General features: G+C 47.9%; 1 protein-coding gene across 5 annotated transcripts in view; it reads left to right on the forward strand.

Annotated features, from left to right (window-relative positions):
* The window catches only part of TANC1 (tetratricopeptide repeat, ankyrin repeat and coiled-coil containing 1), a 242,270-nt gene that overhangs the window by 202,831 nt on the left and 14,384 nt on the right, over nt 1–25,055 (forward strand). For all 5 annotated transcript variants that reach the window (XM_040229144.1, XM_040229146.1, XM_040229145.1 and 2 more), the window contains 4 exons: nt 109–231; nt 8,342–8,578; nt 10,203–10,388; nt 12,821–12,899. In XM_040229144.1, the coding sequence (XP_040085078.1) occupies nt 109–231; nt 8,342–8,578; nt 10,203–10,388; nt 12,821–12,899 (625 nt within the window). The remainder of the gene's footprint in view (nt 1–108; nt 232–8,341; nt 8,579–10,202; nt 10,389–12,820; nt 12,900–25,055) is intronic.

A 25,055-nucleotide genomic window follows, 5' to 3' on the forward strand; every position in this document is an offset into this window, starting at 1 on the left:
GTGCTCACAGCCTTTGCCTCGTGTTCAGTGGGGACGTTCACCCACTTCAGACCCACGCTGCATGTAGAGAGGAGATGTTGAAGCTGATTTGCTGCTGTTTTTTCCCAGGGCCTCAGCAAGAAGACAGGAATCTCTTCAAGCCACCTCCAGGCCCTGTGGATCGGGTACAGCACCGAGGGGCTGTCCGCGGCCCTGGCCTCTCTCAGGAATCTCTACACTCCCAATGTGAAGGTGAGCCGCCCTCTGCCCAGGGAGCCAGAGCCCCCTGCCTGACCACTGTTGCATCAACGGTCCTGCTCTCCCCTGCCCTGGGTTGTGGGCAAAAGAGGCTGGGACGCTTCTAAAGAGGCGGTTTCCTGGTGTGAAGCACACAGACGTGACTGCTCTGTTGCCCGTTCTCTTGCACAAGTCTGGCTTTCGCTGAGGCAGCAAGATGTGTGTGGTCAGGGGCTGCTATGTGAGCTCATGGTGACTGTTTCAGAGTAGATGAGATAAGGGAAACAGTTCATAAAGGAAAGCAAAGGTCAGAGGGGAATTTCCAGGGAAAATGACCTTTTAAAGCATCCTGGCTTCCAATCCGGACTATCTCTTTATGGTTCATAGGAAATTAAGCCCTGATGAGTGACAAAAGGATGGTCACTTTAAAGAGGAAAACTTTATTAAAGATTGTGTACACACGTATTTATGACCATGGAAAGTGTATCAGGGTCTGCCTGCTGCTGAACCAAGGGCTTCCTCACTCCCCATCAGTGGCTGTCATTGCACAGTATTTTGCTGAGCTTTTCAGAGTAGATTTTCCCTCCTCCGTTAATGCAGTCTAAGAATCTAAAGCACACGGAGGCCAAGTATCTGCTTAAGGCAGCAAAGAGGGCTTAACTCCCATGGAGTGTGGGAACTATTGACTTAACATTACAGCTGTTTATAACCATCTTCCCCAGTGCAAAGTAAGATGAGATCCTAACTGTCTTCACACTTAGATTTCTTACCTGCTTGATGTAGCTGCTAGACTCCAGGCCTTTCAGCCCCAGGCCCTGATGTTTTGGCTGTCTTCAAAAGCTCTGACATTGTTTCCCAGATAGCCAGGTTCTCCCCTTCAGTCACCTCTATGAAAAGTCATACCTGTTCTCTTGTTAGTAGCCCAAGGATGGCCTAACACTCTCACCAGGTGGTCAAGTGAAGCCTTAGAATTTTCCAGGAATCTTTTTCTTCTCCTCACTTTGGTTCATCAAACCCACATGCCCCAGAGATGGTGCCATGGAAGAGTCTTGTCCCCACACCTCTCCAGCCCCAGGGGAACCTCTGTGTCTCTTCTCCCCTACTGTCAACATCCTCCACCCTCAGCACCCCACCTTGGACGTGTGTCTGGGGATCGAGGCCTTACAGAGCACTGGCCCCTCTTCTCCCTTCCCTGCTTTCCTGGTGTATAATGGTCCCTTGGATTCGTTCCAGGTCCTTCCACAGACACCTAAATCCAAGGATGCTCAAGTTCCATAAATAAGGGCAAGGTATTTGACTATAACCTACGCATATCCTCCCATATACTTTAGATCATCTCTGAGTGAGTGAGTGAAGTCGCTCAGTCGTGTCCGACTCTTTGCGACCCCATGGACTGTAGCCTATCAGGCTCCTCCGTCCATGGGATTTTCCAGGCAAGAGTACTGGAGTGGGTTGCCATTTCCTTCTCAAGGGGATCTTCCCAACCCAGGAATTGAACCTGGGTCTCCCTCATTGCGAGCAGAGGCTTTACCGTCTGAGCCACCAGGGAAGCCCTAGAGTGCTTCTAATATCTAATATAATACAAAGACTGTGTAAAGAGTTGCACACAGCAAATTCAAGTTTTGGTTTTTGGAACATTATGGAAAGTTTTATTTTCAAATAGTTTTAGTCTGTGGTTAGTTGAATTCATAGATACAGAACATACTAATACAGAGAGCAGGCTGTATTTCCTTATTTTTTTCCTCTCTTTTTTCAATGGAAGTATAGTTGATGTAGATTTTAGGTGAACAACCTAATGATGTGATACTGGTTTTTATAGCAGAAAAGGTCTCGTTAACAAATATCACATATGGTTATAAATTTTTTCTTAGAGTGAAAACTTAAGATCTACTTCTTAGAAACTTTGAAATAAACTGAATTATTATTGGCTTTGGTCCCGTGGGGGTACATTACATCCCCCCTTGCTGGTTTTTAGAAGTGGAGAGTGTAACAGTGCTGACAAAGGAGCCTGGGTGTCAGGAGGGACCCAGCAGGGCTCTGACCCTGGGGCGGCTCGCCCACAGACCTACCACCCAGTACAGAGCTTGGGTGTTGGTTAGAGAAAGGCCACCACCCGCCTGGTGGATTCAGACAAGGTTTTTGCAAATGCAAAAGTGCAGGTGGACTCAGTGCTGTTAGGGTTCCAGTCTTGAGAGGCAGAGGGCTCATTGGATTTCGGCTGGGCTCACCCCTGGACAGGGCTCCTGGAAACAGAGCAGCCCTGGAGAATTGCTCCCAGGAACCCCTGTGTCCAATCTGTGCTCTGCAGAGGGGTGGGCTTGAGGGTTGTGTCCTGACTGAAGCTGTGTGCAAGTTTCATGGGGTGAAGACAGGGGAAGCCGCTTTTGTAATTAAGGAGCACTAGCTCTAAGCTGCTGCTTCGGGTCAAAAGGAGCACTTCCTTTCTAGATAGAGTTACTCTGAACATGCCAAGGACATATTTCACGTGATGAAGAAATTGTATTTCGAGTTTTTGTTTCACTTGTTATAGAAACTGGAACTGAGTTTACTGTAATTGTTTCATCTCTTATTTCAGCTGAAAGTATATCTTTTGGCTTTTCCATAATTAATAAAATTCTGTAATGATGGTAAGGAACAAAGAAAGAAAAATTAAAATGGAAGTATCTGTTTTCACTGTTTTAATGAATTATGGGCACAAAAGTTATTTTAATGTGGAGAAAAGTAAATGGGAAACATCATACTCTGTTGAATATGAGTTTTAATAAATTAAAAGGTACCGTGTAATAGTGTAATGAGCTTGACCTGCCTGGGATTATAAACTTTTCTCTTTAACATATTTGCAATTTTAAAAGTTATTCATCTTTACTTTGTTTTATAGAATTTCAGTGTCGTCTACATCTAACATTATCCCCCCAAATTGTATAACTTAGTCACAGAATTTTAAGACTTTCTATTATCCTTCTGTTTCTTTTGTCTTTTAAAAAAAGGTTGGGGGGAGTGATTTTTCACAGAATCTTGAACAAATTACAGTAATTTAAAATTATGCATGCAATTAAGGAATTTTTTTCCAGAGAGTATTAAATGTTGTCATACAGGAAAGGATGTCATTTTGAGCAATAATTGCAGTTTGCCACTTTGGTAAATTAAAGCTACTTGCTCTGGAGTAATTACTTGGTAGTTGAATTTTAATTTTGGTGGCATGCCCGTGATTTCTAACAATGTGATATACCATAGCCAGGCCAGGCTGATGCCAGCCTGAGCTCTGGCTGGCCCTCTGGGGTCCTTGCCACCAGGGCCCCCAGGCTTTAGACCAGTTGGTTGTTTTGCTCACATAGTCCCATTGGACTGGCTGTCAGCCACAGGCTTCCTAAGGCTGTGGGCTCAAGGGAATTAAGATTGTGATTCTTCTCACAGCTGGAGGCAGGGAGGGGAGGAGACAGGAGTTAGGTGTGGACCTTGGCCTGACTTCCCTGGCTGACAGGATACAGTTGTATTCTGCATAATTATTAGGAAACATGCATTTACACCAGTTGTACTGATGAAAACCTCCAGTGAGAAAACTGAGCCTCCCACTTTACTACATGCTGGACAGTACTCTTCTGTTCTTTGTGATCACATCATTTTACCTGCCACCCTACCCCCGTTTTCGTTTTCTTGCATTCATCCAGTCCAGAGATGTGTATAGTTCATACTGCCATTTCCAGTTGTTAGAGAGAGAGCTTCATGGTAGTAGTGACCAGAAGATTTCCATGTAGTTGGGAAAAACTATGCAGAAAGAACCGTTTTTCCCCTTCCCGGAATGCCAAGTAATCTCAGCCAGAGCTGCTGCTTCAGCGGCTGGACTGTGACTGTAGTAGTAAGAGTTGTGCCCGGGGCTCATCTCTGCCTTACCTGCCCTGAGCCTCAGTTTGCTCACCTGTGAAGTGAAGGTCACTAAAGAGCCTGCATTGTAGAGTGAGGCGACACCTCACTGAGATGTTGAAGCTCTCGGGAGAAGACTTGGCATTTATTACATGGTCAAGTGAGTTATTTTTAGTCACTTTTCACCTTCTTTCTGGACACTGAGATTCTCCGGAAAGCACTTGAGAGCTTGTGAATGTGCCTGGTGGTGGTGGTGAAGGGGAGCTGCCTACAGGCTGTGATGGGCCCACGCCTGCCGTCAGATGAGCGTGAGGTCTCCCCTGGCGCGGTGGGGGCAGGGGGCAAGCCCTCTGGGTCAGCCGGTTTCTGGGGCAGAGCGCCCTCCTGTGCCTTCTGAGGGTCAGAGACTGGGGCCCTTGTCTCCTTTAAAGAGCCGTTAATCTTCCCTGGTTGCTCAGATGGTAAAGAATCTGCCTACAGTACAGAATACCTGGTTTCGATCCCTGGGTTGGGAAGATCCCCTGGAGCAGGAAATGGCAACCCACTCCAGTATTCTTGCCTGAAGAATCCCAGGAACAGAGGAACCTACCTGGCAGGCTACATTCCACAGGGTCTCAGAGTTGGACACGACTAAGAGACAAACACTTTCACTCCCCCCTCACCACCCCCCCGCCTCCGCCGCCCCTCCAAAGGTGATTATAACAATAGCAAGTATATTTTTTCAGCACTTATAGGATGCTCAGGGCTGGGCTAAGTGCTTTGTGTGTGTTCATTTTTAATCTTCACAACAACCCAAGGAAGCGAAACTGTTTTTATTTCCACCTTTCGGGTGAGGGTAGTGATAGGCGCCCAGATCCCACAGCGGGAAGAGTGCCTGGCACAGAACAAGCCCACGCTCCCTCCACAGGTGCGCTCCTCACCTGGTGCGTTTATAGCCGCGGCTGCCAGCTGCAACCACCTGGGAGCCCCGGGCCCCAGCCTAGTCAGAATCTCCAAGGGTGGGGCTGGTGCTTTGGAAACTTGCAAGCTCCCTGGTGGTTTCATGGAGCAGCAGGGTTAAGAAGCGTGGGTTTGGAGAAGATCACAGATTGCTTAGGGGGATAAGTGGTAAAAATACCCACAGCATCGCACCAACAAAGGAAATGTTTTTCCCAAGAAGCAAATAGAGAATTGATGACAAATGCCTTTAGGAAAGTTCTGCCTCTGTGCACAGACCTTCCATAAGACTTTTCTTATATAGTATTATGCAAGACATTACTGAAGCAACACCTTCCAATGTTCTTACAAGAGAGTTTCTGTCCAGTAGAATGGGGTGGTGTACTGTCATTTCGTTAGAGACCACCTGAATCACAGCGAGGTTGAGTAATTTTCTGAAAATCACACAGCAAGTTAGTTAAGAGGCTGATTGAGAACTCAGACTGTTTAATTCATCATCTTTTTCTTTTAGGCTCATGAATCTCAAGAGGGGATGGGATTGATGGGAGAGGGGAGAGAGAGGGTAACTGGCGATCAAAGTCACACTGAATTTACAAGCAGTTTCTGCCTGTCCTTTGGGGTCCAGAGTCCAGTGTGCCCGTTGGTGATGTTATGTGTGTGTGTTTTTAAAATCTTTTTTATTTCTGTGATGTTGGTAAACGATGCCCCTGCTTTAATCTTTTCTAATATTTACTTGTCTGTCTGTTTTGGCTGCGTCGGATCTCGGTTGTGGCGGCGTGTGGCTCTTCGTTGTGGTGTGCAGGCTTCTTTCTAGTTGGGATGCACGGGCTCAGTAGTTGCAGCTGGGCCTAGTTCCCCCCAGGCTTGCAGGATCTTAGTTTTCCGACCAGAGATCGAACTCAGTCCCTTGCATTGGAAGATGGATTCTTAACCATTAGGCCCGCAGGGAAGTCCCTGATGTGTGTGTTTTGAAAATTTTGAAAAGCTGTTCGAGTTCTGGTCTGTATTGCTCTCACCTGAGAACTCATTTCTTGGGCCTCAATAAAACCCCTACTGTGCCAGCAGCATTGTCGTATTCCTGCCACACTGTTGGCGGTTACTCAGAGGGAAGTCATTTTCTCAAAAACCCTGACTTTTGTTGGGCACTTACCCTTTTAAAATGCTTTAAAGTCCTGCTTGAGTCTGGTGCTATTTTTAGGAGCAAACCGATTTAGGGCTCTAGAGCAAGCTCAGTGGGGATGGGTTTGCCCGAGGTTGTGTCCTGTGTCATTGTGGGGACAGGGACACCTCTCCTGATTTCTCCTCTCAGTATTTTCTGCCCTTCTGTGCACATGTGCTGGTTGGACACACACACACACACACACTCTCTCTCTCTCTCTCTCTCTCTCTCTCTCACGGGACAAGCATCAGACCCATTGCGGTCACCTTTGCGGGGCACTGGGGTGGCGGGCAGGTGAGGGGACGAGTGCTGCTAGAGGAGGTCAGAGAAGCAGCTGAAGGGCTGGGTCAGGGCTCAAGCTTCAGCAGCCAGTGCGTCCGCAGGTTTTACTCTCTGGGTTCTAACCAGTCTGTATGGTATCACTATTCTGAGGTGTGGTGTCACCACCAGAATAATAATTTGTCACTTTGTAAATATTCTGTTAGCTACTCTTGTAGGCACCGTATCATCGAAATGCCTCAGATTTTATATTCCTTGTCATCTTTCTCTATCCCCTAATGATCCCATGTGTCTCTGGTTAGATAAGACGCAGTCTCTGTGGTTTTCATACCTAATGGGCAGCCGGAGGTGGCCAGAGTCTGTTAGGGGGAGATTGATGCGATCAGGACCATTGAAGGGGACTGTTTGAAGAAACTCAATGGGCATCTTAATAGGTGTTAATGGAATGTCATTTTTCCAATGATCTGGAGATTTGAAGAAAATATTAGTATAGCTATAATTCACATAAAGTATTCAATGATTTTATTTTAAAACCTATAGATAACGAATTTCCTTTTATATCTGGATCCAAGGCGTTCAGTGGGTGGTAGATATGTAGCAATTAGTCAGAAAAGCAGATGCTTTTCTAGGAGTTTTGTGCTGCAGACTGTCCCAAGCATATGAGCATTTTTACGTGTTCTGCTGTTTCTTGCAGGTACAATTCCTTGTAAAGAAAAAACTGTATGCTCTTAATTTTGGCTTTATTATCTCACTGTTAATTATTTAATCCCGTGATGATTATTTCATTGTCCCCCAAAATGAATTTTCTGTTTTTATTTGGATCAGACAGTGGTTTTCAAAATGTGATCCTCAGACCAACAGCATCTGTATCCCCTGGGGGAAATTCAGTAAACAGGCACATTCTTAGACCTCACTCCCACCCGCGCCAGACCTACTGAATCCAGAGAACAGACATTTCTAAATTTTTGTTTTTCAATTGTGATAAACAAACACTTCATAAAATATATCATCTTAACTATTTTTAAAGGTAGAAATCAGTAGTGTTAAATATATTCATATTATTGTGCAGTAATAAAACTCCACAATAAGACTAAATTCCACCCCTATTAAACAGGTCTTGTTTCCCCTGCTTTCTCCCAGGCCCTGGAAGCTACCACTCTACTTTCTGTCTTTGTGAATCTGACTACTCTGTGTCCCTTATACTAGTGAAGTCACACAGCATTTGTCTCGTTATGGTTGGCTTCCCTCGTGGCTCAGTGGTAAAGAATCCGCCCGCCGATGCAGAAGATGCAGGTTTGATTTCTGGGTCTGGAAGAGCCCCTGGGGCAGGAGATGGCAACCCACTCCAATATTCTTGCCTGGAAAATTCCATGGACAGAGGAGCCTGGTGGGCTATAGTCCGTGGAGTCACAAAGAGTCAGACATGATTGAGTGAGCAGTGTTCTCAGGGTTCATCTTGTTGCTACATGGGGCAGGATTTCCTTCCTTTTGAAAGCTGAGTGATATGCCAATGTATGTACATACCACTTCTGTTTGTCCATTCATCTGTTGACCTTTTAGTTTGCCTGCAACTCTCAGCTATTGTGAATAGTGCTTCCATAACACAGCAGTGTGGGTGTCTCACTGAGATTCTGATCTCATTTCCTCTGGACCTGTACCCAGAGTGGGATTGCTAGGTCCTGAGAAACCTCCATACTGGTTCCCGAGGCAGCTGTGCCACTTTGCATTCTCACCAGCGAGAATGTGCATCTTCAGTGCATGTGTAGGTCACACCGGTGCACACTCACGTTTGAGAACCACTGGACTAAGGATACCACCCTTCTCCACAAACATTGTTATGATCGCCAACTTCACGAGAAATTAATCTTGTTGGGGGACATTCTCCAACAGGTGAGCCGTCTCCTGATATTAGGAGGGGCCAACGTGAACTACAGGACCGAAGTGTTAAATAATGCCCCGATCCTGTGCGTCCAGTCTCACCTTGGCCACGAGGAAGTGGTCACTCTGCTTCTGGAATTCGGCGCCTGCCTGGATGGCATGTCAGAGAACGGCATGACTGCCCTCTGCTACGCAGCCGCTGCAGGCCACATGAAGCTGGTGTGTCTGCTGGCCAAGAAGGGGGCAAGGGTAAGCGACAGCCTTCCCCGCAGAGGGCTGAAGGGGGCCACAGAGGTGGGAAGTGTCTTCCATTGGTGGTAGAATTCTCACTGGATGGGCCAGGCTCCCTTCTGCCTCTCCTTTGTCAAGTTGCAATGAACATAAACAGAAAGGGTGGAGCTACTGACAGTGTGTGATGTGGCCTGATGTGGGTATGTGTGATAGAAGTATATTGTCTGCGAGAGGGAGAGGGGGTCGTGTGTTTTGTTCAAAGCTCTTATTCTGCTTAATCCTGCCCGAGAGGAGGCTCCTGGTCATTAGAGGCCCAAGTAAGGCCATCCTTTAAAAAGCCTGCAAGTGTTGCCTTGGAACTTGTCACAGAATTTAACTCTGCACTGGAAGAGTTGAAGATTTAATTGTGTTTTTTTTTCCTCCTTTCTTTTTATTTCATGTTATGTCTTCTTTAAAAAAAATAATAAAATGAGTTCTGTGGGTCTTGGAAGTCATGTGCCTAAAACAATGCAAAGTAACTATATTATTAACAAGTTGCTCAAGGACTGTCGGTGTTAATAGGTTGAATGAGAAGAGTGCCAAGTTTACAGTAAACTCTGTTTATTTTAAGCACTTTGTTGGGGAAGGGAGAATGTACTTTTGAACAGCAGTAGAAATAAATTGCTGATATTTGTTTTTCTTCTTTATAGTTAGGCTTTTTGAAGTTCAACAAAAGATGTTAGACTTATAGTAACTATGGGAGTCTTTTTGCTTTTTTCTCTCGAAAATAGAGCATTTGGGATGGGTCATCCCTAGTTCATGGAAGAAGGGAAATGCTTCTGTTAAAACTTCCCAGTGGATTCATTACTGCTCACACTGCCCTCCATTTCCACCTCCAGGCCATGGCTTGGCTTTATTCGGAGGCTAGCTGAGAGCTCTGTAGGAGGGGATGGAATCATATAGGTGGCTTATGTAGGCAGAGCCTCTGGGTTGCGGTGCAGAGCATCTTCAGAATTTGCAAGTGAGGCTGGACCCTAAGTCCTCTGCCAGCCTAAGATTCCCAGGCTTAGACAGGGAATGAAGTATTACCTGCTGCCTCTTGGACCATTACAGGTACGCAGCCCTTGGTTACTGTCCCTTTGTGGCTGACCAGCCTTCCTGGCTTTGTGGCCACACTTGGCATGCTGAGTCACCCGCCTTCCCCAGTAAAATGCCCTTCCTTGTTCAGAGCTGGGTTTTCCAGATCCCTCCCTTTTGCTGGCTTTCCTGTTTCAGTGACTAAAAAACTGTTCTGCCCCCCAAATCATAGCTTGCCACAGAAGATTAAGGATACTCCACCCAAGTGGCCAGGGTTGGGAAGAACAGGTTTTGTCTGCCCTGATACCTGCTCCCTAGAGAACTGGAAGCTCCAGTTCACTTCCTAGAGAGACAAAGGGCATGAAGAGGATGCCTTGTGATCACTAGTTCTACAGAGGGAACTCGAGGCCTGGAACAGTGCATGAGTTGCAGTAACTCAGACAGAGACTCTCCAGAGAGACACACTGGGACCCGAACCCCATAATCTGCAGTGGGATGGGGTTTGTTCACAGCACATGTGGGTCACTGTGACAGAGTGATGCTCAGCTGTGACCTTCCCCTGCTCCTGCCCCGCTTCCCCACCCAGGTGGACCACTTGGATAAGAAAGGCCAGTGCGCGCTGGTCCACAGTGCACTGAGGGGCCACGGCGACGTTCTCCGCTACCTGCTGACCTGCGAGTGGTCGCTGGGCCCGCCCCAGCCCGGCGCGCTGAGGAAGAGCCAAGCCTTGCAGCAGGCGCTGACGGCGGCCGCCAGCATGGGCCACAGCTCGGTGAGTGGGCCCTTTCCCAGGGAACCCGGTGGGCTGGCACTTCACACTCACCTTCTTCCGAGTTGCCCGCTTGTGATGCACTGAAGGAATGAAAGGAAATGAGGGTTTCCAAAAAGAGCAGTTGGTCTCACCGCGTGTGAAGATGTTCTGTTGCTTCCGCAGCCTTCCCGCGAGTGGAAGGAGCCCCTCCAGGCTGCGCACTCTCTGCCCCGCCTGGCTTCTTCCTGTCTTCCTTGTTCTGTTTTTACCTTCTAGTCCTGCTCTCCTCTCCTCTTCCCACTTCGATTCATCCTTTTGTCCTTGTGGTCTTTGAACAGTAATCACGTGGAATCCTAATTCTAAACTTCTTCTTGAGTATTCGAAGGATTTTTAAAAATAGAGTTGTTTAAAATAGAACCCGCTCTGGTAACATGTAGGAATGCTTGTCATTTACGGTTCCTGCACGGAAGGAGAACTTCATGCAATAGTTACATCAAGCACTTATTTCTGGCAGGTGTCAGTATTCCTCGATTTGAAGATTTTGTTGTCATCTCCTGACCCCTGTGTCTTTGAGTTAATAACATTTTACCCTTTTTCTTCTGTGTATTTCTCACTCTGTATTGTCTTCAGGCAATTAGAGTTGCCAGTGTTTCTAAGATTCTTCCCCACAATGACTTTGTACCAAAGTAACTGTGCCAAATGTAAATGTACCAAATGTAAAATGTAAATGTACCAAAGTAAATTTGGGTACAAAGGTGGCTGGCTGGTTTTTACCACTTAAAACACTGGAGCAGATACACATATATACGCAGCCAGCTGGCTTATTGTTGGGATTTAAAATGTCAAAAATGCACATATACACTACTTCAACCAAGACAATATATTGCAGCAAGTTGAATACAGAAGCATATAAGAAAAAGAAACTATCTTCTCTTAGGACAGACGTAAAAGAAATTTATAGAAATGTAAAACAATGCTAGTCAAGTTAACTATGTTTTAGTTTTGGAGAAAAACACTCTTTTTCATAAAAAATGAAAAAAGTGCACATTTCATAAAAATGTATTAAACATTACCATATAGTGGGTTTATTATTTTTTAGATTAAAAATACAAATAAATATTTTTAAAGACCTGTTTACATAGATACAGAGAGAACATGTTAAATCGACATATTTGAATGTGGATGCTTTTCCTTCTTAATGGGTTCCCTAAATCTGCATGGGTCCAGAAGGTGAACAATCATCTTAGGAAGGACAGTGAAGCCACGTTGGATGTAACCTTGGTCTCCGGCTGTTGTGAAAGTGGCTGTGAGGAGCCGTGGAAAAGCAGCCGCATAGCCAGCCCCTGCTTCACGGTGAAGGACGGGGCTCATTCACCACGAGACTTGAGGGCGTGTTAGTTTCCGCCCGCTGTTGTAGTAAGCTGTCACAGACTCCAGTGGCTTGAAGCAGCCTGTCCTGGAGGTCAGAAGCCTGAAATTGAGTTGGGTCAGGAGCCAGTGTTTCTTTTGGAGGCTTCAGAGAAGAGTGTTTCTCTCTTTTTTTTTCTCTAGCTTCTAGAAGCCACCTTACTCCTTAGCTTGTGGCCCTGCCTCTGTCTTCAGAGTGTGTTTCTTGTCATCTCACCTCATCCTTCCCTTGACCCTGGTTCCCCCTGTCCCTCTTATAAACAGCTGTCGTATCAGGTATCTATACAATATACACCGTGATAATTCAGGATAATCATCCCATTTCAAGATTCGCAGTCACATCTGCAAATCCCCTCTTCCCACGTAAGGTAACATTCATGGGTTTTCTGATTAGGATGTGGGGCCCTTGTTGTGAGAGGATCGGGAAGCTGGAAGATGGCTGGCGTCCTGCTCTCCTGTGGCTGCTGGTGAGCAGGGTGGATGCCGATGAGCAGGGTGGATGCTGGTGAGCAGGGTAGATCTGACTCTGGTTAAGGGCTCAGATACTTCTGGCTCCTTGCCCCCACCCCTGTGACGCACCCTGCTGTTTGACAGAGGGAAAAGAATAATGTGAGTGGAAAAAGCATTTGAAGCAGCATTATTTTATTGAAAGGTATATACATCACCTCGTTTTCTTTCCTTGTGAAAAAAGGGATTCACCATCTTCTGGCGATTTATGCAGAAGCTGCACTCTGTAGGATCCCCCCTGTCCTTTGTTGATGAGGCTGGCATATTTGGGTCATGTTGGAATTCATTAGAATTCTGAGTACCTAGTAATCCTGAACAGTGTTGCCGAAATTTACTTTTTTTTTCCTTCTTCTTCTCAAAGTGAAAATGTGAATAGCATACGAATTATGCTGGAAAACCATTTTCATTATATTTTCTCTCCTTGTGCGGCATGAGATAATCATGGTTAAAAAACAACACGTTCTCTCCTTTGATACACAGGATATAATAAGCGCATATGGCTTTGAAAACTCATTAAATCACCTTGCCACTTCTGACAGGTGCTCCAGTGCTTGCTGGAACTGGAAAAGGAACATGAAATAGACGTCAATGGCACCGACACGCTGTGGGGAGAAACAGGTAATTATGGTTCCCCTGCTAGTAGCTGGGGCCAAGTCACTCCTGGATGTCCTAGCCGCCATGTTGGCCTAGTTGTCTTAAGAATGACATGGGACGCATCTGGGCCTGTTGTTATCACAAAGCATTTGAAGTTAAGAGCTTTTAAAACTTGCCAAATGATGAGTAAAACTTTTCTAGAAGCAAGTGCAATTTGAATCATTTTGAATTAGACCAGCAGTTCCTGTGCCTCTGATGACTGTCAGCTAGAAATACCCAAATAAGGCGGTGCTTTCCACCTTGCTGAGTGTTTTCATATCCTAAGCAACCTGGTCGTTCTGTGGCTGTGCACTGTGAGCCCGGCAGAACTTCCAGCCCTGTGTTCAGGTGAATCCAAGGTGCTCAGCGAGGAAGTTCTGGCCTGCCTTCTCCAGAGTGGGACTCGGTCCTCATGGAGCCTGCCTAGCAGACTGAATGCCAGCTACAGAGTCCGTTTCCTTGGGTGTGGGGTGTGTGTGGTGAACTGTAGTGTAGGTGAGTAATGGAGAAGGTGATGGCACCCCACTCCAGTACTCTTGCCTAGAAAATCCCATGGATGGAGGAGGCTCGTGGGCTGCAGTCCATGGGGTCGCTAGGAGTCGGACATGACTGAGCGACTTCACTTTCACTTTTCACTTTCCTGCATTGGAGAAGGAAATGGTAACCCACTCCAGTGTTCTTGCCTGGAGAATCCCAGGGACGGGAGCCTGGTGGGCTGCCGCCTATGGGGTCACACAGAGTTGGACACGACTGAAGTGACTTAACAGTAACAGGAGGTGAGTAAATCTTCAGGAAGATCTGAGTTGGCCACTTGTCGGGTTAGTAGTAATATAAATAACGCTGCTCTGAAATTTTCCGTTTGACTGAGTTGGTTTTAGAAGTGTGAGACTTTATCACTTGCTGTTTACCAAGTGTAACCAAAGGCGTCTAACGTGCATTTCCAGGCTGTGTCCTGTGCGTGACTTCAGTGCCTCCTACACAGATGTACTTCCAGCTGCTTCTCAGTTATTTCCTAACAAACCAAACGGTGGTGTGTAGAGTCCCTCAGGTAACTCACACTTAGGAAAAGCCTCAGAGTTTCTTGATGGGTAGCACAGGTGCTCAGCCCCCCAACTCCCTCCCCACTGCCCCTCCTCCCCGTCAACCCCGCCCACCCAACTGCCCTGTAGATGCTGCCAGGCGCAGGCACGGGGCTTACAGTGCTCGTTGGGGGATGTGAGTGGTGGGCTGGCGGCAGGGGGTGGTGGTAAAGGGCGAGAGTGGTGGCATGTTCGCTAGGGTCAGGGAGAGTGCAGAACTCACAGACGGGTTTAGATTATACTTGGGGTCCATGTGTGTAGATATAAATATTGGCCTTAACTCCTTACGGAGTCTTTTCCTCAGTCATTTCAATAGTATGGGCTACTCCATGTTTGGCGAAAGTTTCCCCCACCCTCTTGTGCTGTGGGCCTGAAGGTGGCCCACAGGCCAGTGCATGGCTTTCTTTGTGCTTCTCCGGCGACCAGCTCCCTGTCCTCTGGGGCCTGGAAGCAGGGTCTTTGCCTCTTGGTCAAATGAGGTAAATGATCCTGCTTTCTGGGATCTGGTGAAGACTGAATGAGGTGTGACAGTCTTGCCAGGTGCTCCCGATGGTCAGAACCCCTGGGGCGGTTGGGCCTACAGATCGGTTCATTAGGTGTGTGTGACTTGACGCACACACAGGTACGTGCTCAGCCTCAGTCCAGTAGTTACGTCTGACTCTTTGCGACCCCATAGACTGTAGGCTGCCAGGCTCCTCTGTCCAAGGGATTCTCCAGGCAAGCATACTGGAGTGGGTTGCCATGCCCTTCGCCAGGGGATCTTCCTGATCCAGGGGTCAAACCCGAGTCTCTTGCGTCTCCTGCACTGGCAGGCAGATTCTTTTCCACTGTGCCACCTGGGAAGGATAGGACACTCCTTTCCTAAAAGTCCACCCACGTGATTTCAGGGGCTCTGTGGCCTCGGGACAAATAGAGAATCACTGTAAGCTGCTGTCTAAGTGCCGGCGTCACAGGGACACTAATGAGAGGAGCTGTGATGACGATGGGGGTCAGTGCCAGTACCTGTAACACCCCTCACTTAGCTCAATAAGAATCTCTGATCTTTAATATTAGAGGGGTGTTTTCTTTCTGGGCCAAAAAAAAAAAAAAAATCCAGAGAAGCAGAGGAGGCTTTCATTTGAGAGCTCTGTTTGTGTGGTCTGTTTTTCTCGAGATGACCCGTCCTGAGTTTCAGTAAGCACCTTCCTTCCTTCCCCCTTGAGAATCTGCTAGGTCGTAGGCTAAAGAAGCATGGAAGAGAAACTACAGGCTCCCATCAACCTCAGTGAAAGGATGAATAATGGTTCAGCTTCTCCCTTGCAAAGCCTTGTGTATAACCTTCAGACCACTCTGCAGCCTGAGAAGCAGGTCATAGCTTTCTTCTGCAGGCAGAAAACCTGAATTTCCTCAGCCGAGAGTGTGAGAGACTTTAGAAAAAATTTAAACCAAGAGAAAGCTAAGCACTATTTCTCAGGCTTAGAAGCCCCAGCTGTACTCTGTGGCTGCATGTCCCTAAAACCAGTCTTGCCTGCTCTGCATTTTTCTGTCTGATATTTTTCTCCTGTGTTCTTTCAGAAATGTCCACCCATGTCTGCCACTACAGACTGTCCTGATTTCCCGAGGAAATCAGGTTGTCAGTGGTTGTCAGAGGAACACTTGGAAATCTTGCGGAGGAAGTTTTAGATGAGGGAACATCTGCATATATGGGGCTTTGCACAGAAGTGTAGTGCATTGCCCAGATTGTGAGGTCTGTGTTTGGGATTCAGCCACACAGGGTCCACATTACCTGACCACAAATGCCTTCTGGAAGAGACGGCCCCAGTGATGACAGCCTGAGTCAATGGGGCAGCTCGTAGTCCTTGTTCTTGTCTGTGTGCTGTTTCTAATTGCTAAAGACTCTCAGAATGAAAGCAGTTGCTCTCCTTCCTGGTTTGATCCTCATTCCTGGGTGTAATCAATGGTGCTTTGTGCCTAAAACACTCTAGAATGGAACTTGTCTGTCTCCGGCTGCAGCTTGAGGGTAGGATCCCAAGAGTTCATTCAAATCTGTGCAGCGCAGATTAGCTATGAACAACTTGGATTTAAAATACCAGCTGATGGGGTTCCTGCAGGGTCTCCATGGTCTGTTCTTGGCTCACCTGCCCAGCTTTGATGGTGTCCATGCAGCGCTATGCCGCCCTGTTTGGACCTCAGCTACCTGTATCTCTCCTGGTTTTGGAGAGCAGAGAGTCTAGTTTATGTAAGTTTCTCTTTCCACCAGCCTCTAGAGCCATTTGCTTTTTATGTCTGTTTGGTCTGTTCGGTTTTTAGATCCAGCCCTTCAAAATCAGTCCTGTAGCTCTTCAGCACTTTCCCTTGTTCTCACGCAAATAAAGAGTGTGACACTCACTCCAGTGGAAGAAGAGTGAGGAAGAAGCTTGGAGCTCCCAAGGAGTGGGCTTGGGGTACGTCTCCACCCAGTAGCTCTGCCTGTGCGGCTGCCGAGGCCCCCTGTCCATGACATTCACACAAACAGCCTTGTTCAAACAGCCTTGATCCTGTAGTTTCTGGGCAGCCTGAACCATCAGATGCTCAAGTTATCTGCTTCAGGCATTCCACAGTCATGACAAACAAGTGCTGGCTCCCACGAAGTCTTGACCTAACTGAGTTACTGTTTCCTTGTCAGTGTTCGATGGGAATCAGCCGGATAAAATGATCAGAAATGCTTAACTGGTGACCTCATGCTGCTGTGAATTGTCAGGAACTGTGCTTCCAAACTCCAGGCCTCTCTCAAGTCTGTGAGCCTGCTGTCTGTCTCTAGTCAGAACCTCTTGCTCTTTAGGGGAATAGAAACGCTTCTATTTCAGTGAATATGCCTGTTCTGTAAGCAAAGCATTCCCAGCCCTGACTCCTTGGGGTCACATTGCAGTTCCCTGCTTAGTACTTACTGCTTATAAATTTGATTGTTGATGTTGGTTATCTGATGAAAGCTTATTGTGCCTACATTATGGGTTTCGGGAGGGTAGAACTCTCCAAGTCTCCTGTGCTCTTCTTTCTGTAATCACTGCGTCTGGTCTCACGTTGTCCTGTAGAACTTTCTGTGATGATAGAGATGCTTGCTATCTGTACATCCAGCCTGGTAGCCACTAGCCACTGGTCTTGTCTGGTGCTTGGTACATAGCTGTTGGCTGAGCAGACAGGTGGGTTTAAAGAAAACAAAGTTCTGTTAACTTTTAGGGTAGGTAACACTTACCTTGCAGAATAATTCGGGAGAAACTGCGTTGCTGGAGGGAAGAGGTCAGGACCCCGTTGCTCACTGGGGCCTTGCTCACCGTGTCTTGTCTGCCATAGTGCAGGTCATGTGCTGCTGGGCTCCAGGCTAGCTTAGGTGCCCTCGACCGCGTCGTCCATGCGGCTGGGTGCGGTCTGCATCTTTGGAGACACCTAGCTATTAGCAGCTACCCACGGCATGGACATGACTGACAGGCCAAGATGGCCAGTTCCAGCCCCATCTTTGTGTGCATAACATCTGCCTCCCCGCACCGCCAGCCCGACTGCCAACCCCCGATGGGCTGCGCCCTGTGGTCCCTTGGAAATCCTCCTCACTGCTCCTAGTTGGTTGCAGCAGGCTTGGAGCCCTGGCTTCACACATGGATAGGACACCATCCCGCCTGTTAGCTAGCCGCTCCCAAGGACTGCCCTTCGCTAAGTTCTGAACTGAGATGCCCCGTCAGAGGTAGGTAGATGTCTCACCGAAATGTTTCATTTCAAGTATTCTTTTATGTTGTTCATGCTTTTTTAGTTGGTAAATCCTTTCCAAAGAAATTTAATCATTGTAAATATTGTTTTTATTGCTAAAGCTGTTAAGAACACTGTATTTTCCTCAATTTCCAAGAAGGGTTGAATTTTCTCCCCAGTAAATCAAATGGGATTTTTAGCTGCATAACCTTCACCATCATCATCTGTGGAGGTGGTTTAGTCCAGCATGTATGCCCATCATGGGTCACTCTTCTCTAATTCTGCATGGAATTCTAGATGGGACTTGAGTCTCAGCCCAGCCCCTCAGCTGGGTGTGGGACGTTTCCAGACCAGTTTGGGGGGAGGGTCCTCACACCTGTTTCCTTATGGGACCAGGAAGCCAGAATATGAGTTGTATTTCATCTTTGCTGTTTTAAAAGTTTCTCTCTTCTCTCTTGTCTCTATTCAACTGCTTCAGTTTCCACTCTGGGACTCTGCCTGTCCTTCTGTGGGGGTGCAGGGGGTGAGGTGTCCTTTAGCTCTCGCTGCAGGGACCATGGACGGCTGAGCTCATCACACCCAAAGCCACCCCAGAACTCTGTATGTGCACATCAGGCAACAGGATGCCTTGTGGTTGATTTAAAAGAACCCTCTATTCTTTCAGATTTTACCTTAGGTTTTTTTTTTTTTGGAGAGAGTAGGGCTCTTATTTGTTAAGAATTTAAAGGAAATTTGAGACTTCTGGATTGAGTTTGGCCTTCACACCGGTTAGGTACATCTCAAGGCAGAATTCAGGTGAGAGACTAGAAAGAAAAGAACTGATCTCTTCTTGTTGGGACATGTGGAGAATTTATGTGAAGGAATTTGCTTTGTAGAGACAAGCAAATTACTTCTGTTGTACAGTTTTTGGAGGTCCCGGGGAGGTCCCATCCATACTGCTGGGAAGTCCTCAGGCATTCCTTCCTCTGCTAGGGTTTGCTTTAGAAAAGAACAGTAAGATGGGTGGAAATCCAGATTTCTGTCCATTCTGAACAAGGTAGAAGTTTTGGCTGTCCTAAGCATAAAAGCATGAAAGAGGGGGTAACCCAGGACCTTAGAGAGTGTGAAGGAGGGGATAACCTAGAAGGGGGGTGATCCAGCATTCTGGATGGAGGGGGCAACCCAGGCCCTAGGAAGGGAGGGGAAAGTGGGTAACCCAGAACCCTGGAAAGGATGGGAGGGGGTAACTCAGGACCCTAAAGGGAGGGAAATGGGAGGGGGGTAACCCAGGACTGTGAGAGGGGAGGGACAGAGTGGAGTAATGTAGGCACTGGAGGAGGGGGTAACTCAGGCTCTGGAAGGAGCTGAGGATAGGCACAGATTCACTCTTAACAATAGAGGAGATTGGAATGAGCAGGGGAGGGACTGGGTGCGGCCACACCCTGTCCCTTTTCTGCCCTAGAAGACACCTGGGGGTTGCCCCTGACATGGGGACCTGTCCTCTGCTGAGAGGACAGCAGGAATCAACTGACAGTGTCTCAGTCCTGCAGGGCAGGTGAGGGGCAAGGAGGGAGCCCGCAGAAGCCCGCAGAGGCATCTCAGGTGCCCATGGACTGGTGGCTTGACCGCTTACCAAGACCCTGTGCCCCACCTCCATTGTGCTGCTTTTGCTGTACACAGAGACCTTTGTTCTAGTGAGTTCCTTCCTTTTGATTAAAAAACAAAACCTGGGCTTCCAACATAAAAACATGCACTCGTATGCATTCTGGTAGCTTAGAGCATCTTGACCCACAAACATGGCTGCTTGTTCTTTCGGACATTCCCTCCCAGCTCAGGAGGTTCACCTGCTCTCCTGTCGAAAGTCGTCTTGATTGTTTAAAATTTCTGTTGAAATACATTTGGATTCTTTCTGTTTTGGGGGCTGGGCACTAGCGGTAAAGAATCTGCCTGCCAGTGCAGGAGATGCAAGAGACACCGGTTTGATCCCTGGGTCTGGAAGGGGAGGGGGAAATGGCCACCCACTCCAGCGTGTATGCCTGGGAGATCCCATGGACAGAGGAGCCTAGTGGGCTACAGACCGTGGGGTCGCAGAGAGTCGGATGCGACTGAGTGCGCGCACACTTGTGTAGTATGGTTTTGTCCGAAGGTCCCCATTTTGCACTGATCCCTCATGTGGGGTCCTGCATTTAACTCTGCTCTGCTTGGCTCACATGTATCCCTTCGAGGAGGGGAGGGAACAGCATAATGTACATGCTTTAACTAATGGGTGTGTAAGCGGGTCTACCCAGAATGTGAGCATTCTCAGCACACTTTAGAAGTGACAGCTGGTCTGAGCTGCAGTCTTCTGATAGATTTTTGGCACAGAGTCTGTATGGAACGTGATTTATGTCATCCCATATTTTAGGAAATTGTTTTTAAATTGAATTTATGTTATTTATAGCACACATTATCCCTCAAAGGACTTGAAGAGGCTTCTTTGAAATAAAATATATAAGAAAAGGAAAAAAGGGTCAGAAATAGGACACGAGGAACAGCGTGGCTATTCCTGCCGTAATGTCCTGCATGTATGCCAGGCTGAGCTACTGTCTTGGCTTTAGGATGCCATGTGACCAGAGAGAGAAGGGAACACCCTCACTACGGATTATTCTTCCTGTCTGCGGGAGAAAGCTTAACAATTCTTCAGGAGGAGAAAAGTATTTTCTGGTACACTTGTTCTAGAACAACATTCTTGGTCTGATTGATTGAATATTTTTTAAAAGGAGATTCTTTAAGGGGCCAAAGTGTGAGAGTTAAGAACTCAGACTCCAACTGGACTCCCTGGCATCAAATGTTTTCATGCCTCCCACTAGCTGTGTGGCCTTAGGTGAGTTGTTTTGACTTCTCTGGGCCATATTTTCCTCATCAGTAAAACTAGGATGAGTTGTACTTGCCTCATAGAAGTTAGTTGTGTATTAAATAAATTTGTGAATTTGAAGGACCATCAAGTGTCCTGTAGCAAGCACTTCACAAATATCAGAGTATATTATGAAAATGTCAGAATCTTCTTATTTTCCTCCCGAGAGGAGATGAGCTCAAGGTCCTTCTAACTCTGCCGTCTTGTCTGGTAATCTCACATTGCACTGTTTTCTTATCCTTCTTTAAAAGTTCTAAAAACCTAGATTCCTTAGAATCACAAAGCGCATCATCGAAAGAGACTATAAGGGACAAAGAAGTTTGGTCACACGTGAAGTCCCATGGCAGTTGCATATTTTATTTCTTTAAAACAATTCCTTGGCAACTTGAGGTTCGTGTTTAATCTGTGTACAGAGACTGACAGCGTGTTTTCACTCTAGAACTGGTCGCACATTAGGAGTGTCTTGCACATCTGGCTCCTCTCTTGCTTTATAAATAGTTCACTGGGAAATGGGCTGATACAGCGCGGGAGGCAACATTTCCATGTGCCGCTTGGTTGCTGCCTGTTGCCTTGTAACAGAGGTTCCCTCTCCTTGACCCCACTGAGGCCTGCAGCTTCAGACCCTCCTGGGAGACTTGTGCCAAATGCTGACTGATAAGGAAGGGTCAGAACAATGAGGAAGGTGTTCCAAACAGCCACTCATGTGCTTCAGGGAGTGTCTGGGCAGTACTGGCTTCCCATTCATAAGGTCACCCTCCAGCATGGGCGTCCGCCAAGGCCAGGGGTGCCGGAGGCTCCTGGGAGTTGGTCTCCCAGAGCAAAGGCATTTTCCAGTCAGAGCAGTCTTTATTGTGTGTGGTTTTATCCTTAGCATTGTTGAGGGTTCAGGTCTTTGTGGAGATGAAGAATTTATAGCTGCTGGGAAGTTTATTCTTTTCATGGAAGCCTCCCCTTCCCTCAGCCAGGAAGGAAATGCCTCCCAAAACAAGGCTGTGAGCTTGGGTTTTTTATAAATGCAGTCCGTAGAAGGTGGAGGAGGGGGTGTCCCCTGGCTCTCTGGGAGGGGTCAGAGCGCAACTTCCATTCAGTCAGAGGCCTGTGGGACCAGCCTGTCTGAGTGGCAGTCCTGCTTGGACCCACAGGGACAGCAAAGCGAAACACAGGCTGAGTAACATCTGGGGTAGCAACTTCTCCAGAGCCCAGTTATTAGAAAGTGCAGGGGGAGGGGCTGCCATTCACGAGGTTTAAGAAACTGTGACATATTATCTTCCTGAGCATCATAGTCGAGATACGAGAGCTGAGAGGTCCCCAGCATTCCGTAACACCTTCCGCCTCTGCTCTTCACTTGGTCACATCTAACGGTCTCCAGCTGGGTCGCAGCTCGTTGACATGTATGCGAACCCTGCTGCTTACTGCAGTTCTTTTTCCATCCATTTTTCTGAGAGATGGGGAAAAACCAGTATGTTAGGAAATAAAGTGCACTGGTAAGCACAAGCACAGAAGCCAGGCTGAGCCTTGGCCCCCGTGCATCCCTCTCACGGCCGTCTCAGCCGGCAGAAGGGCTTGTGTGGCTGCAGCTGGTTCCTGTGCTCAGCTCGGGCCTGGGAGGATGGCCTGGGGCATCAGTGTATGAGGTGAGAGAAGGTCACGGTCCAGAAGCAGGGGACTGCCTGTGTGTGCTCCAACCTCTCACCCTTCTAAGGACAGAAGCATGTCAGGGCTGGGGGCGACAGCCGTTGTTGAAACCCCCGGGCCTGTGAAGCCACACATCCCTGTGTGTGTGTGTGAGAGAGAGAGACAGACCTGGCATAAAGTGTCATAAACAGCCCTGCTTATGGAATGACTATGTGCCAGGTCAGCTGACAGTTGAGTTTTTGTAAATCGCGTCTTTGCCCAGAGAACTTTAGTTCGTATAAGATTCCTGCAAACGATCCATTTAAGCAAAAATCATCTCTCCCTGATGTTCTCAGTGAAGGTTTCGTATTGCTGAGTGTGAGTCGGGTTTTCTTGAACATCTGCCACGACAAATCTCCTCATGCTCTGCAGGCAGAAGACTGTAATGCTGCGGAAAAATTCTAGTCAGAAAACGATATATGCCTTCATGGGAATTTAGTTACAAAAATGCCGTCTTGTTGAGGATTTTGCTAGTAGGAGAAATTATGTTCAGTGTGGGTCTTGAGAAGTGCCGTGAGCTCACACTGATATTGAGAGCCCACCGCCTTTTCATACCAAGTCCTTTTTCTTTCTCCTTCCTCTTCAAATTCCCTTGGCCAGAAGCCAAGGCTTTGCCCCCCCCCGCCCCCCCCTCCATCAGTCGCTTTCTCCTCCTGTCCTGCTCCTTCCTCCTTCTTCTCTGACCCTTGTCAGAGGCTGGTGGTCAGCCTGCAGCAGAATAGCTGGAATTCCTGGGCAGAATTCTGCTGTGGTCTTATTTGTTTAAGCATGTGGTTCACTGTCTTCAGTGTCCCTTGTTTCCAAATATGGTATCCTTAAATCCTTGTGGCTGGTGGAACTTGAGATGCCCGCCCCCTCCACCAGCCTCAGGGGTCCTGATGACACCAAAGATTCAATCTGAGTTGAAAAGGGGAAACACAGGTCCCGATGTTTGGGGCATCATTTGAAAGTGAGCCTGGTTAAGAATTTGTGATCCCTCTTAGGCCAGCTGTGTGGGACTCCAGCCTGTGCTGAGAGGCATTTTACCATCTCAAAGGCAGGCTGATCACCGGAAGTGCAGCCGGTCCGGCTGGAAGGGAAGACAAGGGAATCCAGCCCCGGTCTCCGGCGGCACTCTTCTCCGATTTCAGCTGCTCTAACTTCTGGCTCTTCTGGCGCCTTCCTCAAACACAGGGTCCTATTTTTAGTGCTGGGCTGTCATTTTTGATGTGCTGTTGTTGCAAAAAAAAAAAAAAATCAGTGGCAGCTGCAAAAGAAATCTTGATTTAAAGGCCCCATTTATAATGCAGATGGAACTTGTTTACCAAATAAGAGACTGGAATGTCACGGTGCATCAGCCGCTCATCAAATGGAAGCGCCTTGAGCTTGTTCCTTCCATGCCGTCCTGCCCACATCTAGCCACGTGCAGCGCGTGTGCCTGCTTTGTGCCACAGTCAGCTCCCTGCGGAGGAGGGGCTCCCTAACTGCAGGAAGGTCTCTGAGGAGTCGCAGGCCCCAGGTAGTAGCTCCCATCCTCCATGTTACAAACCAGCCCCGGGTGTTCACATCCGTCTGAACCTAAACCAGTATATATATACCTGCTGCTGCTGCTACTAAGTCGCTTCAGTTGTGTCCGACTCTGGGCGACCCCAGAGACGGCAGCCCACCAGGCTCCCCCATCCCTGGGATTCTCCAGGCAAGAACACTGGAGTGGGTTGCCATTTCCTCCAATGCCTGAAAGTGAAAAGTGAAAGTGAAGTCGCTCAGTCATGTCCGACTCCTAGCGACCCCATGGACTGCAGCCTTCCAGGCTCCTCCGTCCATGGGATTTTCCAGGCAAGAGTACTGGAATGGACTGCCATTGCCTTCTCTAATATATATACCTAAACCAGTATAAATACTAGTCTGTTTACAGTATTTATATATAATTTATTTACAAACTTAGACATGTGACGGGTGATGACGAGCCCGTTGGTATAACACAGGTGGGAATGGCACCTGGGGTCGAGACCCTTGGTAGTTTCCACTTCATCCATCCGCAGTTTGTTCTGGTTTGCCCCATCTTCAGAAAGCCGGTAAGGCAGACAGGATTTCTTTGTGCCTCCAAGGGAGATGGGGCCCCTGTGTCACAGTTATGTCCTTTGCTGTGTGTGTTCCTGGGAGTTAAGCCATGGCCAGGCCAAGACAGGTGGAGTAGGGATGCTGTCTGTCCTGAGGGGTGTCTGGAGAGGACGCAAGGACCCTGCCCTGCTCAGCCCCCAGTTCCCCACTTCAGCTGTATGGGTGCTGGGGGACCCCTGGCTCTTGGCAAGGGGGCGGCTGGGGCCTGTCCTGCAACCGCCAGGGGTGCTGAGTTCCAGACTGTTGCCCTGTTTTGTTTTGTTCCTTGGAGTCAGTGTTAAATTCGGGAGACGGACTTAGCTGTGTAGCGTCTATTGTGGTTGCTGTATAGTGTTCGCACCGTGATCTGTTGATGGGGCTGGTGGTCCACGCCAGCTGGGCTGCTCCAGCTCAGGGCTGTGACGAGTACACACCTCTCTGTGCTCCAGGGGCCCCTCCGCTCCAGGGGCACCTCCAGGCTAAACATCCTGTGTTCCGGGGCACCTCTGGGTGCACGTCTGCACCTGGGTTGCTGGCTGGAAGGATGTGAAGGTCTTCAACCAGCAGTGGGTCTCATTTTTGCAGTTACTTGGACTACTAGTGAGGTTGGGCACTTTTCATGAGTTATTGGCCTTTGGTCTTCACCTTTTGTGAACGGCCTATTTCTGTGTTTTCCCAGTTTTTATACTGAGGCATCTGACTGATTTGTAGGAATGCCAGGAGTTTGTAGGGCTGAGGCTG

Source organism: Oryx dammah, unplaced genomic scaffold (genome assembly GCF_014754425.2).
Source record: "Oryx dammah isolate SB20612 unplaced genomic scaffold, SCBI_Odam_1.1 HiC_scaffold_27, whole genome shotgun sequence".
Taxonomy (NCBI): Eukaryota; Metazoa; Chordata; class Mammalia; order Artiodactyla; family Bovidae; genus Oryx; species Oryx dammah.